Below are 23,915 nucleotides of genomic sequence, written 5' to 3'. Positions count from 1 at the left end.
CAAATAGACCACAACACAATAATTATGGGTGACTTCAACACACCTCTCTCACCATTGGACAGATCCTCCAAACAAAAGTTGAATAAAGAAACGATAGAACTCAATATCACAATCAATAACCTAGATTTAACTGACATATATAGAATATATCAACCATCATCAAGTGGATATACTTTTTTCTCAGCAGCACATGGATCCTTCTAAAAAATAGACCATATGTTATGCCATAGGGCAACCCTTAGTAAATATAAAGGGGTGGAGATATACCATGCATTTTATCTGATCATAATGGAATGAAACTGGAAATCCATGATAAAAGAAGGAAGGAAAAATCCTACATCACATGGAAAATGAACAATATGTTACTGAATAACCAATGGGTTACAGAAGACATAAAGGAGGAAATCAAAAAATTCTTAGAGATAAATGAAAATACAGACACAACATAGTGGAATCTATGGGACACAATGAAAGCAGTTTTAAAAGGGAAATTCATCGCCTGGAGGTCATTCCTCAAAAAAAGAAAAAAAACAACAAATAAATGAGCTCACACTTCATCTCAAAGCCCTAGAATAGGAAGAGCAAAACAACAGAAAATGTAGCAGAAGGCAAGAAATAATTAAAATCAGAGTGGAAATCAACGAAATTGAAACAAAAGAAACTATTGAAAAAATTGACAAAACTAAAAGTAGGTTCTTCGAAAAAAGAGCGTACTACAGGGATACTGCCACATCGATGTTCATAGCAGCACAATTCACAATAGCTAGACTGTGGAACCAACCCAGATACCCTTCAATAGATGAATGGATAAAAAAAATGTGGCATTTATACACAATGGAGTATTACTCTGCATTAAAAAATGACAAAATCATAGAATTTGCAGGGAAATGGATGGCATTAGAGCATATTATGCTAAGTGAAGCTAGCCAATCCCTAAAAAACAAATTCCAAATGTCTTCTTTGATATAATGAGAGCAACTAAGAACAGAGCAGGGAGGAAGAGTAGGAGGAAATAAATAACTTTAAACAGATACATGAGATGGGAGGGAAAGGAGAGAAAAGGGAAATTGCATGGAAATGGAAGCAGACCCTCATTGTTATACAAAATTACATATAAGAGGTTGTGAGGGGAATGGGAAAAAAAACAAGGAGAGAAATGAATTACAGTAGATGGGGTAGAGAGAGAAGATGGGAGGGGAGGGAATGGGGGGTAGTAGAGGATAGGAAAGGTAGCAGAATACAACAGTTACTAATATGGCGTTATGTAAAAATGTGGATGTGTAACCGATGTGATTCTGCATTCTCTATTTGAGGTAAAAATGGGAGTTCATAACCCACTTGAATCCAATGTATGAAATATGATATGTCAAGAGCTTTGTAATGTTTTGAACAACCAATAAAAAAAAAAAGAAAAAAAGGGAAATGTTTGATTATACAGAAGGAAGACTTTTATTTCCTGGCTGCATTTATTACATCCAAATCCATGATGTAGATCCTTGAAATCCCACTCTCTTTGTTTAACAAGAGAGCTCACTTCTCTAAAAGATTTTTGATGCTTCTCTACAGGCTCAGGTTCTGCAAAGCCCCCCAGATTTCATAAGAGTGTGAACTTAACCCCTCAGGCCAGTTCCACTATCACTCTCCACATGGAATGGCTGCTGTAGGGCCTTGTTTTAGCAGTTCTACTCAGTTTCTGGTTGTTTTTGTCATGGTTTATTCCTCTCTTAGTACTACCTCAATATTATTCATGGCATCCAATCTCTATATTGCCAAGAAAAATTATTTAAAACATACTAACGTTAAAGAGTTGGGTTTTGTGTTCTTCCAGTGTCATACTGGAGCATTAATAGTCTAATACAAAAATATGTATTACTTGTAGATATGTGTATGTGTGCATTTGTATTTGTGTGTTTTGTTCATATATTTTCTTTATCTATCCATCCATCCATGGACACCTAGGTTGATTCCATATCTTGGCAATTGTGAATCATGTTGCAATAAATATGGGAGTGCAAACATCTCTTTGCCACACTGATTTCCTTTCCTTTGGGTATAGTACTAGTCTTGGGACTGCTGAATCTTAGCATCTTTAATTTAAATTGTATTTCTTGCTGCATAATAAGCATCCTGTTTCTTAAAATACTCTGTGAATCAGCCTACAGTAATACCAATTCTAATACTGATTAATTAATTAAATAAGGTTTTTGATTTCTATATTTGTCCCAGAATCTTATATATTCATTTACTATTTTTGTATCAGAAAAGACTTATAAAAAATTTTGTTGCCTCTAACTGGTGTAGTAAGTAATACTGAAGTTGCATTCATTGAAACTGGAGGGAGAAAGAAAGAAAAACATCAGAATGAGTGAATGTGATTTGTTTGAGAAAAAATATGTATATAATTTTCTTTTTTCCAATTTTTAATTTGTGCATTTAATTGTACATAACTGTGGGAATTTTGTTACATATTACTAATTGTGTGTGATATAATACTTGGTCAATTTTGCTCCTCAGTAAGAAAGATATTTGCTGACTATGAAAACTATACAGTATTTTCTTGCTTTCAATGGATTGATTTTATAAAAAAATTTATATTAGTTGTATATAAAACATTTTTATATTAGGCAATTTTTATGATAAACACGTAAAAAAATATCCTTTTTATTAATTTGGAAAGATGAAACTTTGAAATATAAGTTGCAACATACCCAAATATTTTTTTCCGCTGCAGAATTGACAAGAAGAGTAAAGAGAGCAAGAGACTTCTCTGGATCATTCCCCACAGGACTGGAACTCAGATCCTCTATTCTAACTTGTAAGCTTCTCATCTCATAACCGTGGACCTCTTTCTCCTTCCCTTACCTTGGTCTTCCCCATAGCTGGGTACCTTCCAGTTTCCACTTCATCACAAAGTCCTTGGCTAATGTTTTCTTTGCCTCATTCTCTGTATGAACCTTTGCTTGTTGTCTGTCACCTTTTCCACTCACCTTTATGACTCTCTCTGCCTCAGTGAGGGGGACATCTGATGGGAAACAGAGTTCTTTACCAGAAGGAGAGGGACTCTCAGAATGGCCAAGGGAAGTTTGAGAGAGTTAGTTTCTCTCCTCAAGAGTCATTTTCCCCAAATGGCTTTTGTTTCCTTCTTTGGCACCTTATGTGTCCTTCCACCACAGAAAGCGCTGGAGAAACATCAGAGTCTCTTGGGTGAAGCCCAGACCAGATGTCTCATCATTGGTTCTGAGGTAGTTCATTAATCTTTCACTTCCACTGGGTTCTTTATTCTTTTCTTCTTTCTTTCCTTTACTGTTCTACGTTGACTAGCCACATGGTCTTTCCAGTGGGGTAGGAGGGATGCTCTAATAATCCTATCATGATCAAGACTATTATCCATGTCCATCATCCTCTCCAGTACCAGCAGGATACTTTACAAAGCTTCCCTGAGCTGACACCATGACCAAGGGCACACAGCCCACCTGTTCCTTTATCAACTTACCTCTGAAGGAGCAAAGGCAGCAGAAAACGGGGTCCCTGGTCCACCTATTCTCATTACCCCTGGAGATTGTTCCTTTAACCTGGGCTTTGGCACTTTTCCCTGGTCCACACCAGGAAGTGTTACAAAGGATGATCTGACTGTACTCACTGTTGAATAAATGTATTGTGGGGATTTTGCTTGCTCTATTAAGTGGTTTGTCTTTTTTTTTCTGAGGGACGACAGTGTGGGATCTCTTTGGTCTTAGTACCAGTAAACAATGAAGTAGTACCAGGCTACTATCATTTGGGTCTCCAACGTCCCCACATTTAAATGTTTTCCCTCTCAGCTTGTTGCCAGTGAGAAGTGGTGGAGCCTTTAGGAGGTAGGGCCAACTGGAGGTCATTAGGTCATTGTGGGTATCCCCTTGGAGGAGATTTTAGGATTCTTTTCTCATTGTTTCTCTCACTTCTTGGCCATGAGATGAGAGGTTTTGTTGCTGCATGTGCTCCCACCATGATGAGCTGAGTCACCCCAAAGCATCAGGGCAATCATGTGATCAGTTACAGTCAATGAAAAAATATTTATTAAGTAGCTATGATAAGACAGGCTTAGTAATCCCAGGCTTTGGGAACACATGCACACCACCATGAAATTTATATTCTAGAGGAAACTTGGACATCAATCAAGTAATGAAGATTAACTGTAAACTGAAAAACCTTATGTATGCTTGATGTGTGTTATAAGGATCTTCCAGGGTTATTTTACCATACATAAGTTTTACCTGCCTAAAACCTTTGTGTAAGGTGAATAGTTTTTTCTCTTCCCCTCCATAATACTCTCTCTCTCTCTCTCTCTCTCTCTCTCTCTCTCTATATATATATATATATATATATATATATATATATATATAGTAGGGATTGAACCCAGGGGTACTTAATCACCAAGGCACATTCTCAGTCCTTTTCATTTTTTATTTTGAGATACTCTTGCTCAGTTGCTTAGATCCTCACTAAATTGCTGAATCTGGCCTCCAGCTTGGGATCCTTGTTTCTCAGCCTCCCGAGCTTCTGGGATTTCAGGTGTGTGCCACTGTGATCAGCTGTTTCTTTTTCTTTTTAATGTTAAAGTGAATGAATGCACTGATCTTCATTTGTGTATATCTGAGGAAGCACCCCAGATGAAGATATGAATCCTTCCTTCACCCCAGGAGGCTCCCTGCTCTCTCTTCCTGTATTAACTACCTCCTCAGCCTGCCAGAGATCTCCTCATATGACTTCTGTTACCACAGCTTCCGTCTGTCTATTCTTTAACATCACATATTTGGAAACATACAGTATCTGATATTTTATATCTGGTTTCCTTTGATCCCTTCCACATTTTAAAAATTTGTTTTAATTAGTTATACATGACAGTACAATGGTCTTGACATATAATACATTTGAATCAGATGGGGCATAATTTCCATTTTTCTGAGTGCACAGGTTGCATAATCACATTGGTCATGCAGTCACGTATATACATACAGCAATAATAAAGTCTATTTATTTCTGCTGTCCTTCCTTTTCCCCCATCCCCTCCCCACCTCTCCCCTCCCATCTTCTCTCTACCTAATCTAATATGGCACACTTCTTTTTTTCTTTTTCCTCACTTCGTCATACTTGTATTCTGTATAATGATGAGAGCCTCCTTCCATCTTCCATGCAATTCCACTTCTCCCTCCATTGCCATTTCTACCTCTTTTCCCTATCTAGAGGTAATCTTCTTCTCATGCTCTTCCTCCCTACCCCATTTTGAGTCACCCACCTTATATCAGAGAAGACATTTTACATTTTTTTTTGGATTGGCTAACTTCACTTAGCATAATCTGCTCTAATGCCATCCATTTCCCTGAAAATGCCATGATCTTGCTATTTTTTAGTCCTGAGTAATATTCCATAGTGTATATATGCCACATTTTTTTATCCATTTATCCATTGAAGGGCATCTAGGTTGGTTCCACAGTGTAGCTATTGTGAATTGTGCTTCTATAAACATTGATATGGCTGTGTCCCTGTAGTATGCTTTTTTTAGGTCTTTTGGGTATAGTCCGAGAAGAGGAATAGCTGTGTCAAATGGTGGTTCTATTCCCAGATTTCCAAGGAATCTCCGTACTGCTTTCCAAACTGGCTGCACCAATTTGCAGTATCACCAGCAATGTATGAATGTACCTTTTCCCCTGCATCCTCGCCAGCACTTGTTGTTGTTTGACTTCATAAAGTCTGCCATTATTACTGGAGTGAGATGGTATCTTAGAGTAGTTTTAATTTGCATTTCTCTGATTGCTAAAGATGGTGAATATTTTTTTCTTGTATTTGTTGATTGATTGTATATCCTCTTCTGAGAAGTGGCTGTTCAGGTCCTTGACACATTTGTTGATTGTTTTTTTTTTTTGTTATTTATCTTTTTGAGTTCTTTGTATTATCTAGAGATTAGAGCTCTATCTGATGTGTGAGGGGTAAAAATTTGTTCCCAGGATGTAGACTCCCTATTCACCTCCCATATTATTTCTCTTGCTGAGAAGAAACTTTTTAGTTTGAATTCATCCCATTTGTTGATTCTTGATTTTAACTCTTGTGCTAAAGGTGTCTTGTTAAGGAATTTGGGGTCTGACTCCATGTGATTCCCTTCCACATTTTTAAGATTCCTTTTTTTAAAAAAAACAACTTGATTTTATTCATATATTTTTTATAGAGTGCTGAGGATAGAAGCCAGTGCCTCACACATGCTAGGTAAGCTCTCTACTGCTGAGTCACAACCCTAGCTCCCTACAGTTTTAAGATTTCTTGTCTGCACCTCCATACCCTCTCTGTCTTCCTTCTGGGAACTGCCCTTTCTGTCTGCAATATTCTAGTCACAAGGGGGCAGAAGAGGCCAAGGAAACCCGGCAAGACTGCCTGTGTGACCTTTCCATAGGCCCAAGAGTGATCTGGCATCCATGGAGCATCCTCTTGCTGGGTGTTGTTGTTCCTTCCTCTCTGGGAGGGAGTTTCCAAATGTTTGCAGACAGGCCCTCCTTTTTTAAAAATATTTTTTAGTTGTCAATGAACTTTTATTTTATTTATTTTTATGTGGTGCTGAGAATTGAGCCAGGTGCCTCACACATGCTAGGAAAGTGCTCTACCACTGAGCCACAACCCCAGCCCCACATGCCTGTCCTAAGTCATGTATTTTGAACACGCAGCTAACAAATATGTACACATACTATTCAGCTAAAAACAAATTGATGTAAGAGTAAAATTTTTATGATGAAAGTTATAATATACTCTTTGCTTCCTCTTTTGCCTTACAGATCCCTGGAACACACCAAGTGCTGGTGCCCCCAACTCTTTTAGATTTAGACTGTGCTGTGGGGCAGACCTGCCCCTGTCAGTGTTTGTCCGCGTGACCCTATGACCTTGGATAGCTTCCACATATTGTAAAGGCTCCATCCCTCAGCTCTAGAATGAGGACAGTGAAAACCACCGCATGGTATTTTACTAAATCATCATGGGAATGAAGTATAAAATGTTCCAGGTAAAATGACCCTCAGTGAATGGTGTGCCTAAGTATTTCTTGGTGGTTATTAGAGAGCAGAGGCCCTGGCTGTGCCTGGGGGGAGGAGTCTCTGTGACAGGAGAGGAACAGGATGTGCAGCATCCCAGGGACTTTTAGAATGTGCCTCTTGGGGCTGGACATGGCCTCTCCTGGCCTAGGCCCCTCTCTACATCTCTGAGGGGCAGAAGTCAACTTTTGAGACCTCTAGGCATTTTTTCATGACCCCGTTCTGAAATCCCTTCCACTAGGACTCACCTGTTTCACCCATGACCATACATGGGCCTGATCTACCTGGTTATTGGGAGGGTCAGTAAATTCTTCCTGGGTCACTGATGGGTCCCAATATGGTCAGTGCCTGTGCTGGCTCTCTGCAACTGATCTGACATTGCAGTAACTGGGGAACATGTTTCAGATACTCTGGGCCAATGTGTGCATTCTGGTGTCTCATCTCCTGATAGGTCAGACCAATGCCAGGCTCCTCGACCCTCCCTTTTTTAAAAAAAATTTTTAGTTGTAGATGGACACAATACCTTTATTTTATTTATTTTTATGTGGTGCAGAGGATCAAACCCAGTCCCTCACATGTGCTGGGCAAGAGCTCAAACCACTGAGCCACACCCCCAGCCCTGCTCCTTCCTTTTTATGGCTGCTTTCTCTAAGTCTGCTGTATTTCCTTTTAAATTTTTAGTTATTGTTTGCTTTTCATTAGTCTAATACATTTCACTCAACTTTCTATAGAAATGCATATATATTTTTTCCATCTGGCCTCACTCTCTTACCCTTTTCTATCTCAGGGCTTGAGTGGGAGGGATACTTTAAGTCCCTGGAATCTCAGATGAGGAAGGGGTGGATACTCATGCAGAGGGTGTTTGGGCAGGTGCCCCAGCCAGGATGGCTCAGCAGCTAAATTTGGGGGAAGGATGGTTGGGCCAGGCCCTGGCTCCAAAAGAGAGAGAGAGGCATAAGGAGGTCTCTCAGCCACTTCTGGTTGGATATTTCAGAATGTGTTCAATCCACAGTATGAATAAAATTGGGGGTTTGGGGGAGTTAAGTACTTTATATCAACTGTCAAATTTTTAGAATTTCAATGCATTTCATTAACCATTGTTTTATGGTTTAGGTATTTATCTGAAGCTATTTAGAAAACACTTAATATAGGAAAAAGATGAGAGAAATTTATTACATGTTGGTCATAAAAGAAAGTCAATATTAACCTCATTAGTATTAGAATCATTTACGTTTATACAAGAAAATTATTTGTGGTTTGGTGAATAGTGTTTCTTGTCAAGGCAGCTGAATGGTGATTCTGATGACCTTGGAGAGGACAGTGCTGATGTTCGGCCTCCCCTGCCAGTGCTGTTCAAGGATTCTGCCAGTGTTTTTTAAGGAGAGCTGACTTGCACTTTGTCGCTCTTTCTACCTCCCCAAATGGAAGAGAAAGGGCAACCTTAGGAGGGAGAATGCTCAGGGCAGGGTGAGATAAGCTTTCTGGCCCTGTAATTGCAGCAACTGAGAGTCCAAGGTCCCTTTTGGGATCTTGCTCACTTGAGTTACCTGGGGCAGGGGGCTGGGCTGGGCTGGAGTTGTGGTGGTGGGAGGCACCACAACTGGCACATCTAGCCTCTCCCTCAACTATGAAGTTACTAGGCTGATATTACCAGATGGCAGGGCTCATGGCTTTATCTCTGCAGTTGTGATAATGAAATGTCATAAGTAAAATTTATGTAGCACAGTTCTTGATAACTAGTAGGGATTCAATATAATTTTGTTTTCTTCTTTTTGTAAGATTTTCCTGACATCTCTAGGCCTCCAGGAGTCTGCTTTTTGGAAAGGGATTTGTGGTGGCATTTGGATTGGTGGTGGCATTGCATCTCTAAGTGCAGTTTTTCTTCAGTGTTCCAGGAAAATTGTGGCTATCCTTTCTTGCTGCTCTGCTCTGCTGCCTTCTTCCTGGTAAAGGGAGTGATGTCCAGAGGGCAGGGCGCACTCTGCCCAGGATCTTTTTGCAAGCTTTCAGTTTAGATGGTGGAAGGAGACAGAGAGGGTTGCTCCACTGACTGGCAGGTCTTAGTGGGGGCCCCAGTGTCAGAGACTCTGCAGAGATCACTGCAACTTATGCGTGGCTCTGCTTTTTCCCTGTTTCCTGGGGACCAACTGCCTCTTGGGAATGAAAAATTTGGGCCTCCAGCATTGGGCTCAGAAGCATGGATTGGTGTCTGAGAGCAGGTTGGGGAAGGTGCAGATTCTGAGGGTAGATTTGGGACCTGCTGGGGCCCTTGTAACTTTGACCTATCTCCAGCTGCTATGTTTAGAGACACTCCAGGAAGTCACAGCCTTTCATGGGTGAGATAACAGAGAAGCAGGTAAGTTGGCTTTGAAGACACCTGTGACCCAAGAGGAGGAAACCAGGGAGAAGCTGGTGGCAGGAAGAAGCAGAGAATGAGGTAGTGTGAGAGGCAGTGGGTGTGAGTCGGTGGAAAGTCTTGTTCTAGGAAGAACCAGGAGAAGCCTAATAAGGGTTGTTCCTTTATTCATTTGTTTTAATGATATTTCTGTAACATTTTCTGGGACCAATCCTGTTCTAATTACATTTAGTGACTATAAATTCACATCATATTTGTTGTAAACTTGGGGATAGATGTTGTGACTATGCCCATCATATAGATAAGGCAACTGAGACCAAGAAGGTCACATTGAGAGTGGCTGAGCCAGGAGGGCAGCCTAGAAGTTGGCTCCCTGAACTTGCCCTTCCCAATAGCACAGATTGCCTTCCCCTGCTCCTTCCAAATAGTAGGTAATTTGGGGTCTTTTCTCTGACTAGGGCTCTTTTATCTCTATGCCCTGTCTCCAGGAAGGGTCCCTAACCTCTCAGGCAGAAATCTTTCTCAAAGAAAAAGAATGTAAGGACAAAGTTGTTGGTGGGGAAGTGCTTGGCACCTGCCAAATGAAGCACCATGTCCTGAGCCCACAGTGGAAGGGACTGGGCTGAGATTCAGGTTTAGGTGAACTCCCCATCTAAAAAGGCAGGACAGGGTTCTGGGCTCCTGTGATGGGACCACAGCCTCCTTCATGAGGTGAATATCTCTGACACTGCCCAGGCCAAACCTGGGCATAACTAGGGGGCAGAACAAGGGGGAATCAGGAGCTGCATGTTCTTCCTGATGGGGACCCTGAATCTAGGCCCTCCTTTTTGGGGGATCATGAGTGGTGTGGAATAACAGAGAGATAGAGGAATAGCTTCCACCACAGAGCTCCAGGTAAGGGGAGGGAAAGAGCCTGGTGTTCTGGGCCTAGTAGAGCTGCCCTGTGGTTGGCATTGGAAAGGAAAAAACAGTTTCTTACCAGGTAACTCTAAAGCTTTCCTGGTCCCACAGTCTTCCCAGAAGAGCTGGAAGGACTCTGGGCTCAGCTGTTTGTCAGTGTCAGGGTTGTGGGAGGCCCAGCATCCTGTTGGTATGATGTGCCAGTAGGAAATGCTTTGCTCCAGCAGGGGACTGCTGTCCAGCCCTGAGCCCTGCTCTCTATGCTGATGTGATGGAGCTCTGGGCTGGACCTGCCTCCTGCCTGCAGGTCTTGGCCCTCATCCCCATCTATCTCCCCAGCTCTAAAGATATGGAAGGGCGCTGCAGTCGCTCCTTGCTCTGCTGTCTCACTTCCCTGCTTCTCCTTTTCCAGCTGTCCTCGGGTGAGTGTCCCCATCTGTCTTCCTGTGTGGTTTTAAAAATCAAGATAGAAAAACATTTTGAAAATACATTTTCCCTCTTGTTTCTTGCCACCCCTTTTTTGGTGCTGAAAGCATTCATTCAATCATTTTCTTCCTGAAATATTAATGAAATGTTGATTTTTAGATGCTATTGTATGAAATAATTAGACAGAAATTCTGTCATACAGTTTACCTTCTAATAAGAGACAGTGAGTAATACATGCACCTAGGCAGAGAGACCTAATTGTGTTGGAGGAGATGACTGTGATGGGAAATGCAGCAGGGCAGGGAGTGGCAGTCAGAGTCATGGGAGTCAGGGTGTGGGCAGGCAGCAGTGTTCAGTGAGGTGGTTTGTAGATGGGAGTATAACCCTGGAGAAGGAGGAGTGAGCTGTAGGACCATTTGGAAGGAGGGTTCCTGCAGGGGGAGGAGCCTGTGCAGAGCTGGCAGTGTGCTGAGGGGTGAGGAAGCACAGAGGCCAGTGTTGCTGGACTAGAGCCCATGGGGAGAGAAGCAGCAGGTGCGTTCAGAGGGGTCTTGGGAAGGGTGGTCCACCTTGTCAGGTCTGGAGAGAAGTAGGGAGTCATGTGGAGGCTACAATGGGTAGCCTCAGAAGACCAAGAGCACCAAGGAGGTAGAGAGTGAGGTGAACTTACTTCTTAAACATGCAGTGATGGGAGTTTCTGTGAATCTCGAAAGCAGGAGTTTCACAGAAGTAAGTAGAATTTGACTCTGTGTTTTAAAGTGTATATCTATTTCTCTCTTCCCTTAGTGGAGGAGAAAAATATAGACTGAAGGAAAAAATTTAGAATAGGAATAGGGGAATTTTCTAGGTTTGGTTGAATGACCAAAGAGTGCTGACCTAAGCCACCGGTGTGCCCTTTGTTTTCAGGTTTGTCCTGAAAAAGGGTAAGTTAGACCTGGGGTTCCCAAAGAGTGCTCCCCAGACCATCCTTGGAACTGCTTGTATATGTGCATTCATAGTTCCACCCCAGATCTAGTGAATGTAACACTCTGGAATGGGGTCCAGTGAGTGTGCTCTATAAGGCATCCTAGTGGTTCAGGATCATGAAAGCTTGAGAACCACTGAATTAGAGATTTCTTCATGGGAGAGACTGGGACTAGGAGCAGAGGCCAGTGAGGGAGTGTCTTTTGTATAATTTCTGGCCAAATCATTATGATCAAAAAACCTCTTCCAAATTCATCAGACCTCTGGGGTCATCTCATGTGGGCCCTGCCCCAGCTTTCCTGGCCTTCCCACCTGATGGTGATGTTCTCTTTTTTTTGGTCTGTGTCTCTTTAGCCTTCTCCCCCTATGTCTCTGTCCACAGAGCAGTTCCAGGTTGTTGGCCTTCGACACCCCATTGTGGCATTACCGGGCGAGGATGCCATACTGCCCTATGCCCTAGTCCCAGCCATGAATGCAGAGAACATGGAACTGGGGTGGTTCCACACCACATTCTCACAAGCAGTGTTCATCTATTGGAACCAATGGGAACAGACTGAGAAGCATATGGCTGAGTACAGAGGGCGAACCTCACTGGTGAGGGACATCCTTACTGAGGGTTAGGCTTCCGTGCACATCCACAAGGTCCAGGTTTCTGACAATGGAATGTACACCTGCTTCTTCAGACATGGAAGCTTCAATGATGAGGCTGATTTTGAAGTGAAGGTGGCAGGTTAGTTACTTGACCTCTATTCTAGAGACCTTGGGAGTACTGGGTTTGGTGGGAATATCAGAGATCATCCAATTTAGCCTCACATTTTATAGGTGAAATGGAAGAAAAAAGTGACTCATCTTTTATTCATTGATTTAATACAAACACTGTATATGGGGCATCTAAAATATGTGGGGAATTGTTCTAACTACCAGAGATATATCAGTGTAACAGAGATCCCATCAGTAAGGAGGTCACCTTCTAGAGCAAAGGAACAAAAGTTATAATAAACAATTCAGTACAAAATGTTATAAGGTGATAAATACTTAAGACAAAAGACTAAGTAGAATTAAGAAAGGGGCAAAGGATGTGGGCTGGGAAGTTGGGACAAGCTGCAGTGTTACATAGGAGCTCAGGCAGAGCCTTATTGACAGTCTGAGCAAGGATCAAAGGAAGTAGGTATTTAGTCAGGTGGATATCTGGGGGACCAGAGTTTAATGAAGAGGGAGCACCTGGTATGGAACATTTGACTTGGAGTTTAATTGATTTTTCTGGGTATAATGAGGCCATCATGGTTGGTAGGAGGAGTGAGGGGAGGATGGTAAGAATTGGCAATACTGGAATAAAGAGGTGGTCCTATATTAACACCACTCTCAGGTGTCAGGATGAGTTCATTGGGAGTGAACACCTGGGCTGGCACAAGAGCCCTGGAGATTGACGGGCTGGAAAGTGCAAAGACAGAGGGCATCCAACATGGTGATTGTGGCTACTTGAGTTCTTGAGCCCTGAGGGGCTCAGATGGTAGAGTTTGGAGAGAACTTTTGGAGAGGAAGGCAGATACCAGATCTGCAAAAACTTTGTGTGCTGTGTTATGGACTCTGGATGCAGAGTAGGGGGAATCCTAAACAGAGCCATGCTGGGAAAGCTCATGTTGTTAGCTGTGAATGGATGGATGGGAGGTGAGCAAGAAGGAGGCATGGAGTGCAGTTATGATGTGGAGAGAATGAGTGCCTGACCTGAGGCATGGCAGTGGGGTGGGAGAAGAAGGGTCAGACAGGTTTAGAAACTAGATTCAACTGAATAGATTTGTGGGCATGAAGTTTGGAGGGGGAAGAGAAGACTTTAGAGACTTCCAAGGTTTTATTTGAACTATTTGTTGTTTCATGGCAGGACTATTGATAAATATGTCTCAATTCTACTGCTCTGATAATGCTGTGTAACAGCCACAATCTCAGGTGCATCCCGCAATAAAAATGTATTTATTTCAGGCACTGAGTGAGTTCGACTAATTGGGGTTGAACTTGCCTAATATCACCTGGGTTTATTCATACATTATTAGTCATGTTTCAGAAATATAATTAAAATAAAATCATATATGCTAGGATAAAATACATTTATTACTGAATAAACATCAAACTAGAATATGATACATATCATGGTTGATTTGAAAAGGGATTACACAGATATGACTCTCAGTTTTTTTTATAGCCAAGCATATAAAATTTCTTGTATACCTGTTTTGAAGATAAACAACAAATAATCCTCATCTAAGAGGGCTCAAAGCAGTATTTATTCCATGTAACTTATTCTAAATTTACCTGGTATTTGGGTAATGAGCTGTGTCTTAGGCTTTATCTAGATGAAAAATAAACTTCTCCAGTTTTATGACAGCAGGTAGTTTTACAACTTGGAACAATATGCCCACATAATGTAGGCTCCTACCTTTCCACCAGAAAAGGGGACAAAGGCTTGCAATCTTCCTCGATACTTACATTTCCTAGAAATGGTTCCCAAGTCTTTGAGAAAGGCATTCCTAAGCCAAAAAACTGGCATCAAAACTAACCAGTTTTCAAAATCCTGTATAAACATTTCAAAAGTGGAGAAAGTACCTATTTATAATTGTAGTTTCCTTAAAAAAATGGTATAAGAAAAAGGAAGAGTATCTTTTTTATTCAACAGGGAGAATTAATCTTTACTTTTAATTTTTGTTTGTTCTCACAGTCAGCTGAAAAGTTCACCACATGCACCTTATTTGAGTGTGTTCATTTTTCAGGTGGTCATGTGGCTGACCTAGGGCAGCTGTAGCTGTTTGACCAAGCAATGTTACATGAGTTCATCCTCCACTGGGTAGCCCAGGATTGTTTTCCTGTGGAAATGGCAGAAGATAAAATCAAGGTGCAAGTGCTTTTGAAACTTCTGCATAAGTCACAATAGGTGATTTTTCCTTGGTGAAGTCAAATCCTATGACTGGGCCCAGAGGCATAAGGCAAAGGCAGTAAAAAGTCTGTGGAAGTGGGAGAACTGTCTATAAAGAAGGATGAAATATTTGGGATATTTTAATAATCATTTTTATCACAATCGGTGCAAATTTGTGAATTCAATTGTGGAGCTTTGAGTTTGAAGTGTATGTGAGGAAACCTGGTAAAGATAACTCATGGGAACATAAGTATAGGGGAAAAGAATTCAGGAGACAAGGTGGTCACTCAATACAACTTTGTACATGATATACACAGAGAGGCAGATGTCCTAGGCGAGTGTGTGAGGTGAGAAGACTGAGATTCAAGGAGGGAGTGTGGGACCAAATTATTCCTGTTTGCTCTGGGCCTCGCAGTTGGGGATAAGAGCCCACTGCCCTGTGTGGGTCCCTGTGCTCCTTCCTTTTATCCCCTCTGGTAGGGGATCTTTCCCCTAGAACTCCCAGAATTCAACATGAAAGCTTCTCCCCGATGTTGTATAATATGTAGGCAACTCTGGGATCTCAGGGCCTAAGGCGGCCTCCTGTTGCTCCACTGGTTCCTTCCCACAGGTATGGCATCTGATCCTCAAGTGCACATAGAAGGGCCAGAAGAGGATGGAGTCCGCGTGGTGTGCAAAGCCTCAGGATGGGTCCAAAAGCCCCAGGTGCAGTGGAGAGACCTCAGTGGACACAAGTTCCCAGCCCTTTCTGAGGCCCACACCAAGACACTAAGGAGCTATTTAGTGTGGAGGCCACTCTGGTGGTGAGAGACAGTTCTGTGGGGAATGTGACCTGCTCTGTCCTCAACCCTGTCCTGGGCCAGGAGAAGGCCATGGCTGTTTACATCCCAGGGCAGTGCTGCTTCCACTCCCAGCAGAGCTGTGGGGAGGGGCTGGCCTCTCTGAGTGTGCTGGCTCTCCTGGGTGTGCCCCTGACCTGCTGTCTGCCTGGGCCACAGAGCCCTTCTTCCCTCAGGCTTCACCCTGGAAGCCAGCATTTGCTGTGATCCTGACCATGCTGGGGCTCCTACTCTTGGGGGCTTGCTACTGTGTCACCAAAGAACATTCCAAAAGGATGCAGGTGAGTCAGGAAAAGGATCATCTGTGGCAGCTTAAGGAGGAGGAACAGCAGGCAAAGGAAGAGATGCTGAAGGCCATTGGTAAGACCACACAGGGCAAGTGCAGACCTGGTGGTGTGTGGGACAGCTTATAGGGGCCAGAGAGGTCCAGCTCTCTAGGGAGATCCAGGGTACTGGGACCAGGGGAAATGACTGAGGAGATCAGAGAGGAGAGCTAGAGTCAGTTGGGGTTGGGTGGGTGTGTAGATAGAAATTCTAGTATCAAAGTTTTTATTCTGGGGTTTTCCAGTCACACAGTCTTTCCTTTTCTGGGGAGGGGGTTTTATACTGTTTTTCATTTTCTTTCAGATGAACTCCAGGAAGATCTCAGTAAGTTCTGCTTTCCTTCCTGATTTTTTTATGTTTCCTTTGTAGCACATGTTGTTGTTCCTAGCTCCCCTATTTCTTGTGTTGTTTTTCAGATCAGAGGAAAGCTGCTTATCTGTCTGGTAAGTGACTCTAAAGGAATTTCTTTTTTCCTCATCATACCTGTGACCTGGGGTCTCCTCTTCTTGTTTCTGTCTAGACACAGACATGTGGGTTCCCACCCCTGGGAAGCTGATTGGAAGGCATTGGAAGCCAGAACCCTGCTACCTGGGGTTCCCTGGATCTGCCTGGTGTTTTCCACCTAGAGCTTAGACACCTGGGTGTGAGGGTGACCCCTGGTCTGTCATGTATTCCACATCTTATTTCAACCCTGGCTTGCCCATTATATTTTTTTTTTTTAACCTTCAATGGATCTCAGTATTGGTCTTCACGTAAAAGTTTAAAGGCAGAAACTAAGATTTGAATAAATGATCTAAATAAGTAAATGGAATCATTAAGTTTAGGAGTGTGGCCTTCTGTTCATCTCCCAACAAATCGCCATCCAGTGATTATATTTTCTCTAGCTCCAGAAGGTGCTAATCCAAGTGGGCTGCTCACCTCAGTTGGAAATATGATTAAGTATTCCAATTACTTCCTAAAATAGTGTTCTTATTCTCTGGAAATATTTCATCTGTGAAAAGTTGGCTATTTTTACCCCAGAACTCACCTCACATTCCTGTCTTTAAATCATTCTTCACTTTTGGTAATTTCCCAAATGTCTTTTTTAATTTTATTTTTTCATCTTGTGGTGCTGTGGTATGAATCTATAGCCACTGCATGCTAGTCAAGCATTCTACCATGGGCTATGTCCCCACCCCTTTCAATATAAATTTTTCCCCAAAAAAGCTTGGATATTAATAGTGTCTTCTGATAATTGTGGAATGACTTATATTTTATTCTGTAAAATATATTTACATATGCTATGATTTTTTTTCATTAGTAGCAAAAATGAATAAAAATAGATAATGATTTTTATGAGTTTTGAGATAGATGGTTTTCTGACAGAGAGGAAGCAGTGGGATAGTGGTAGAAGCAGCCATCTTGATCTCTGGTCCAGGGAATTTCCCACAACACTCTGCGGACTCTGCATACTGCAAGAGGTCATATTTCTTTCTGGCTCTCTCAACTTGTGGGTAGTCTCATCTTTAGAATGGAGGGGAGGCCAGGGCAGGTACATTCATGATGAGCAGGCTTGTTTTAGCTGTGGTCTCACTACCTTGTGTTCCCTTTCAGCCTGGAGGAAGGCCTCCCTGTATGCAGGTAAGTGACTCTGATGTTTCCTTGGCCTTCCCTCCTCCAGGATCTTCCTCTGCCCTTCTGTATCAGTGGCCTCCTCCCCAGGATGGGATAGGTTTTCTTGCTCTGCTGTCTCTAATTTGTTTCCCACCCCTTCCAGTAAACACTTTTAACTTCTCTTGGGTTTTTTCTTTCATAATCCTCCGTTAATCTGTCCCCTGCCCAAAATAACAAAAAGCCACGCACAACAGGAAAGCAAAATTCTCCCAAATGGAGAGAAAAATGATTGTAACTTGCATTGGAACTCCACATGGTCTTCTCCTTGCGATTAGATCACAGAACCATTCTTCATTTTTTGTAAACATTTTTTTTTAGTTGTAGGTGGCCACAATACCTTTATTTTGTTTTTATGTAATGCTGAGGATTGAACCCAGTGCCTCATGCTAGGGGAGTGCTCTACTTCTAAGCCATGGCCTCAGCCCTAAATCATTCTTCATTTTTGGTCATTTCCAAAATGTCTTTTAAAATTTTTATTCTATTTTTTTTATATGTGGTTCTGTGAGTGAACCTGTTCTAGGTCCATCTTCTCCTGCAGGTTAGGGTTAGGTGTACCCCTGAAAAGATTGTGTTCAATTGGTATTTGTTGTTGGTGCAGTGACACTGGAGAGTTCAGTTGTGAGGAGAGCCTGGATGGAGCAGGGTTGGAACTGTGGATGGGAATTGGTGATCTCCATAAAATTTCAAAAATCATATTTGACACCTTAGGACTTACATCTTCCTAATGTGGGGCCTTGGTTCTGTATTCTCTTTACCCAACATTCCTACCCTTTGCATCCATGTTTGGTTTTCTTATTTCTTCCTGGTCCTCTGGATATTGGTCTTCTCTCAGCCCCCTCATACTCTAACTCACTGTCCTTGCTGGATTTCTTCTAAGCACCTTGGTTGCTGAAAAATGAATTTCCAGTGTTCTGAATTTGGGGTCCAGGATGCTTAGGGGGTCTGGGAACCATTTGAAAAAAATATGTATCACTCTGATTTGTGTTTGTGTTACAGGAACAAAATGCAAGTTATAATGTTCACAACAAATTTCTCTGCTGTTAAGAGAATTTTTCTTTTTCTTTTGGGCTTGGTGTTTGATTTTTAAAAAATGTGTTAAGATCATAAAAGGAGGATCCTGTAGAATTTAAAATTGTTTACCTGAGAAAGGGTGTGGAACAAAGCATAGAAGAAAGAATGAGGTGGGAGGAGAGAGGAGATGAGAAGGAAAGTACAGTGCCTAAGATTCACACAGAATTTGGGGTGTCCTGAAGCTGTGAGAGCTGTAAAACATCCAAAGTAATTTGAATTATGAAGAGAATTTGCAGGTTTTTGGTGTGTATGAAATGTAACCAACTCCTTAATACATCTTCTAGAGATTTTAGTAAAAACTTGGTGTGTGTGTGTGTGTGTGTGTGTGTGTGGTTTGTGAATTCCATTAAGCCACATCTAAGTAATCATCTCATTGAGTTTGCCTCTGATAAAGACACCACCTGAACCTTCTAGTAGCAGTTAGGACAGGCATATGCTAAGGCAGTTTCCAATGCAATGAAAGAATATCCAGAGGACTCTGGGGGTGAGTTTAGGACCTGTATCATCTGAATTTATATAATATGCCCTTTCCCTCCTCTGGATGCTTCTTTTTCACATCAGGGATATAGGCTGTGAAAGACAGAGAAGGGTGAGCCATGGCATGAGTTGAGCCATAGTTGAGTCAAGTAGGCTTTGGGATCAGATGTATGAGGAACACCTTTGAGAAACTTAACAATTTTCTAGGGAACATGTTTATTAAAAAAGAAGGATCAATTAGTCTTTTTTACCATTTCCCTATTCTCTGATGAATTAATGTCTATATGTTTTCACATATAACTTGCATTTTTTTTTATTTTGTAAAGACAAACACCATTACTATACTAGAATCTACACTATCATATTGAAAAGTTCATAGTGTGAGGTAGACAAATGTCTGATCTTACCTCGCTCATGAAATTGTAACAATGAGTTAAAAATTAATATTTTTGTGGGAATTATGTGAAGAGTGTATTAAGGTGCATAGCATAGTACTTGACACACTGGAAAGTCTCAAAAGGTTTTTTTTTTTTCTTTCTCTTCTTCACCTTTTATCTTCCCTCTGCTTCCTTATCCTCCCTTTCTTCTTTGATAACTTCTCTGGGTTATAATATAGAACATTATAATTTTATACCAACTAACGTTTTAGTGAAATATGTGCAATTTTCACTTTTCTCCAAGGGTTATTTGGGTCTGCTCAGCCATTTTATATGATCTAGTTTCTATCAAGCAACTCAACAAAAGTGGAAATACCAATATATCTGATTAAACCTGTATTAGTGGAAATTTGGAACACAAATTTAAACAAAAATCATTAAGAAAGAAAAAATGTTGTTTAGTTAGTATTTTAAAATTTCTTATTTAGTTGCCAATGGACTTTTATTTTATTCATTTATATGTGGTACTGATAATTGAACCCAGTGTCTCACACATGCTAGGCAAGTGCTATGCAACTGAGCTACAACTCAGGCCTAGTTAGTATTTTAATTATACTAATCTTGTTCCTGAGGCTCTTCCCTGTTGGAGGCAAAAGCTTTCCAGTTGAAGACATTTTGGAGTGTATAACATATGTAGATTTTGCTTTGGTTAATGAGGTTGGAGGAGACTTTTGTGGCCTTGGGATGGTGGGGGAAGAGGGACCGTGTGTTTTCTCTTGGTCATTTGAGGTCCTCACCATCAGGAGGCTAATCTGAACTGGTTCATAACACCCTTGGTTTGGTGTCTCCTGAGAAAGAACAGGTCCCATCTCATTGCTTGTTCCCCCTTCCCGTGACCCTGAGGTAAAGTCCAGTTTCTGAGTTGTTGTAGGGACAAATGAGGCAAGGCATCAAAGACAGCAGGAAACAGTTTTATTTGGCTGCAGCCAGTTTCAGAGGGTACAGCCTGTGCTGTAATCAATCAATCCCCTGAACCCCGAGTTCAGGGAGTTTCGGAGTTTTATACCCAATGTGTAAGGGGAGGGGCTCAGAAGTTCACAGTTTGCAGAAGTTCACATAAAAGCAGTTTTTTCTTTCACTGTTCTGGGCAAGTTAACTCTTCAAGGACAACACCTGAGAAAGGGAGAGCTTCATCTCCCCTTTCTTTCCTCCCTCTGCCAGCTGTTACCATGGGCCCATTTGTAACTTATCTTAAAAATTACACATCTCTGTGAAGTCCAGCTCAAGGCCAGAGGCCTTGTTTGCACATTACTTCAAAGTGCTATACTGGATAAATTTGTGAAAACTAGTAAGGGGGTGTCCAGCACCTGGAGTGCTGGTATCTTCTTGGCCAGTGGCCAAGTAAACAGGGTGACATGAAAATAGGAAGTTTATCTACAATGGACTCTTTTGCTGACAGTCTTAAAATCAGCCATGGTGAAGAGGGCTTCTCTGTGGAGAAAGGGGGTGCCACTTCAGGGTCACTTATTCCAGGTTGCCAGTGGGCTTTTTCTACTGAACTTCAGACTTTCACTGGTTCAATGGCTCACTGGGCACCTGACTCTCACCATCTAGCATAGCATGCGAGATTTTTCTGGGTCCTCAGCTTCCTGTGTGCAGGAGACAGGGAGTTTCATGCTTTCTTGAAGCACATTTCTCTGCCAGTGCTTTGTTCCACATGGGTGTGTCACCTATGTGGGCATATTAGTTTTCTTTCTGCATCAAATTACTACAAACTTATTATTTGATGCCAACAGAAATATATTATCTTACTTGTTTGTAGGTCAGAAATCCAAGAACATGTGGACAAGGCTGTGTTCCTTTCTGGAGGTTGTTGTCTTGTGCAGTTTCTAGAGGCTATCTCTATTCCTTTGTTTAGGGGCCTGTTCCTCCATCTTGAAAGCCAGCAGAACAGCATGTTTTTGACCTTGTTTCTGTGATTCTGTCTGCTTCTCTGACCACAGCCAAGAATAATCTCTATTTTCAAGGGTTCATGTGATTAGTTTGGACTGACCCAGAGATTCCAGAGTAATTTCCCCTGTTCAAGAATCTGAATCTTAATCACATTGGTAAAGTTACCTGGTCATGTGTTTAACATATTTGCATTTTCTGGAGTTTAGGATATGGATTCTATCATAGCTGGAAGTTTTCAATCTCTTTTGGGAATTCTTGTGTGAGGCAGATGTTAGGTCTCATATTTTGTGGTTCTCCCATGTCTGTAAGGATGCTTTTTCTCCAATTGTTGTGTGAAAATTGGAAGAAAAGTCACTAGTGTTGACCTCTCTCTGCATGTATTTTTTTTCAGCTTTGAACTTTTTTCTCTCCCATGCTAAAATCCTCTCCATTGCCACCTAACTGGGAAAAATTTCTCTGAATTCCCTGCACTCACGATTTTTAGTCATCCTCCAAGTTCAGCTAAGCTCAATGTAATTCTCCACTCATGGCTTAGAGTTAACCTTATAAGTTCAGCACAGTCAGTTCTTTATAGTAAAAGGAGGTCTTGGAAATTTTGATAACCTCAATTATATCTCAAATAACCCAGTTTTCAGGATGGTTATGTTTCTGTGTCTTGAGAAAGCATTATTTGGTAGCTAAATCTGAACAGTGAACTTTCAGATTGATATTCAGCATTTTGATTCTGGGGTGGTAAGCTTTTTGGCTTAGTCTTCATGGGAAGTCTACAGGAGGATATATGAGGTGTGTGTGTGTGTGTGTGTGTGTAAGAAATAAATACAGCAGCTGAATGTTTTCACACAGCTTTTCCCTTCTTCCTCCCATATTTCTGTGTTTCAGAAGACTCGGTGCTGACCCTGATGATTACAGACTCTGCAAATCCCTGATATGAGGTCTGTGTTCTCTCGTAGATTGGTGGAAGGAATGGTTCAAAGCCTGTGAGTGACTGTGTGTTCTAGATGTTCCTCCTGTTGTTCTCATGGCCTCTGGCTTCTCTTTAACTTCTCTGTGATAATTCAGATGCTGGCATCACCAATGATGTTGCTGTGGCAGAAGTGATGGTCACAAAACTGATACTGATTCTTCAGGATCCTGTCACAAGTCTACCCCTAAAATCAGCCTTCTGGTTCCTTCTCCTGGTTGAAGACATGGCTTTTAATTACAAGACTCTTATCTCAGGAGGATTATCCCCTCCTCAGCTCAGGCAGCTCTGTGGCTGTGAGATGGTGGGTGGCTGTGTGCTTTGTCTTGGGGCAGGGGAGGACCTCGCATGATTGATAACTCTCTTAACAGGTTCTGTCACTCTGGATCCAGACTCTGTTCAATGCAAGCTGTGAGTCTCTCATGAAAATAAGTGTCTGACCTGGAAGGACCAATTTGGGGACCTTAATGCAAAATGCAGTGTGTTGGGTCTTGAGGGCATCACATCAGGAAGATGTTACTGGGAAGTGGAGATAAAGAATAAATCCCATAGCAGGTGGACTCTAGGAGTCCATAGGAAAGATTCAAAAAGAACAAGCCCATACATGGAATTACCAGATAGGGGGTTTTGGGTCATGGGGAAGTTTAACAATATATATTTTTCCTGGACTGATCATGTGACTTGGTTATCTCCTAGGCAGTATCCCTGCAGGGTGGGTGTTTTCCTGGACTACAGTGAAGGGGATGTCTCCTTCTATAACATGATTAATGGGTCCCACATTTTCTCTTTCCTTCCAGTTTCCTTATCTGGAACTCTCTTTCCATACTTCATGTTTGTGTATGGAGATGTGTCCATGACCATCTGCTCCATAGGAAGTGGCTCTGAAGTGCTCCCTGTACTCCTTAACAATTCTCCTCTTTTGGAGGAGACCCTGAGCACCCCAAGGGAGGTGTTCTGCTCAGGCTGTGGTGTTTATGATGCTTCCCCAGAGGCTGAATCTCTATTAATTCCCTAACACTCCAATTTTTTTCTGCATAGAGTCACTTGGTGTCCATGATCCCTCACTGTGTCTGTTCCTGGGGCTACAGAATCCCTGTGGCAAAATCTCCTGAGATGAGACTTGGAAAGCTCAGTGAGCTTGTCCTCCTGTGTGGGGAAAAGTACATGGAGTACTGCATACTGGCATATGTTAATGGCATCTGAGTGGCAGGCCACTCCCCTCACATGAGGTATATGAGTGACGGTCCGCTTATCCTGTAGGAACAGCCCTGGGTGTGAGACCATGTGTTGCAGTCCTTGTCCTTGCTCCATGACCCAGTCCTCAATTGGTTTCTGCAAGGACAGTTAGCAGACATTGCATTGGTGGCTACCTGTAATCTGCTTAGGTACTGCTTGAGTATACATACATTGTTAGAGTCTGTAAACAAGTCAAAATAACACCTGGCATTTAGCCAGGGGAAAGTTAGAGTTCGTAAATAAGTCTGGATGGTGCCTGACAAAATGCCAGAGGGAGTGGTTTGAGAAGTAACAAAAGCGAGCCATTAAGTGTGGAGATTCCTTATTGGTTGACTGATGTATCTAGTTTATGCTAATTAGATAAGCTGTGTGGAATGTATAAATACTGCTCCTGTCCTGCAATAAATGGCTCCTACTCCTGC

At 42.0% G+C, this 23,915-nt stretch overlaps 1 protein-coding gene across 1 annotated transcript; it reads left to right on the top strand.

Annotated features, from left to right (window-relative positions):
- Nucleotides 1–10,579: 10,579 nt before the first annotated feature.
- Nucleotides 10,580–23,272, top strand: LOC139706134 (butyrophilin subfamily 3 member A2-like). Its single transcript, XM_071613831.1, is given in 10 exon segments — nucleotides 10,580–10,730; nucleotides 12,080–12,427; nucleotides 15,213–15,356; nucleotides 15,359–15,490; nucleotides 15,598–15,801; nucleotides 16,069–16,089; nucleotides 16,182–16,208; nucleotides 17,359–17,385; nucleotides 22,356–22,553; nucleotides 23,055–23,272. Coding segments are annotated over 10 exon segments (1,470 nt in total).
- The last annotated feature ends 643 nt before the right edge of the window (nucleotides 23,273–23,915 follow it).

The sequence above is a fragment of the Marmota flaviventris genome, chromosome 6 (assembly GCF_047511675.1).
Source record: "Marmota flaviventris isolate mMarFla1 chromosome 6, mMarFla1.hap1, whole genome shotgun sequence".
NCBI lineage: Eukaryota > Metazoa > Chordata > Mammalia > Rodentia > Sciuridae > Marmota > Marmota flaviventris.
Note: the sequence above shows the minus strand (reverse complement) of the source record. Positions and strands in the feature narration are given on the sequence as shown.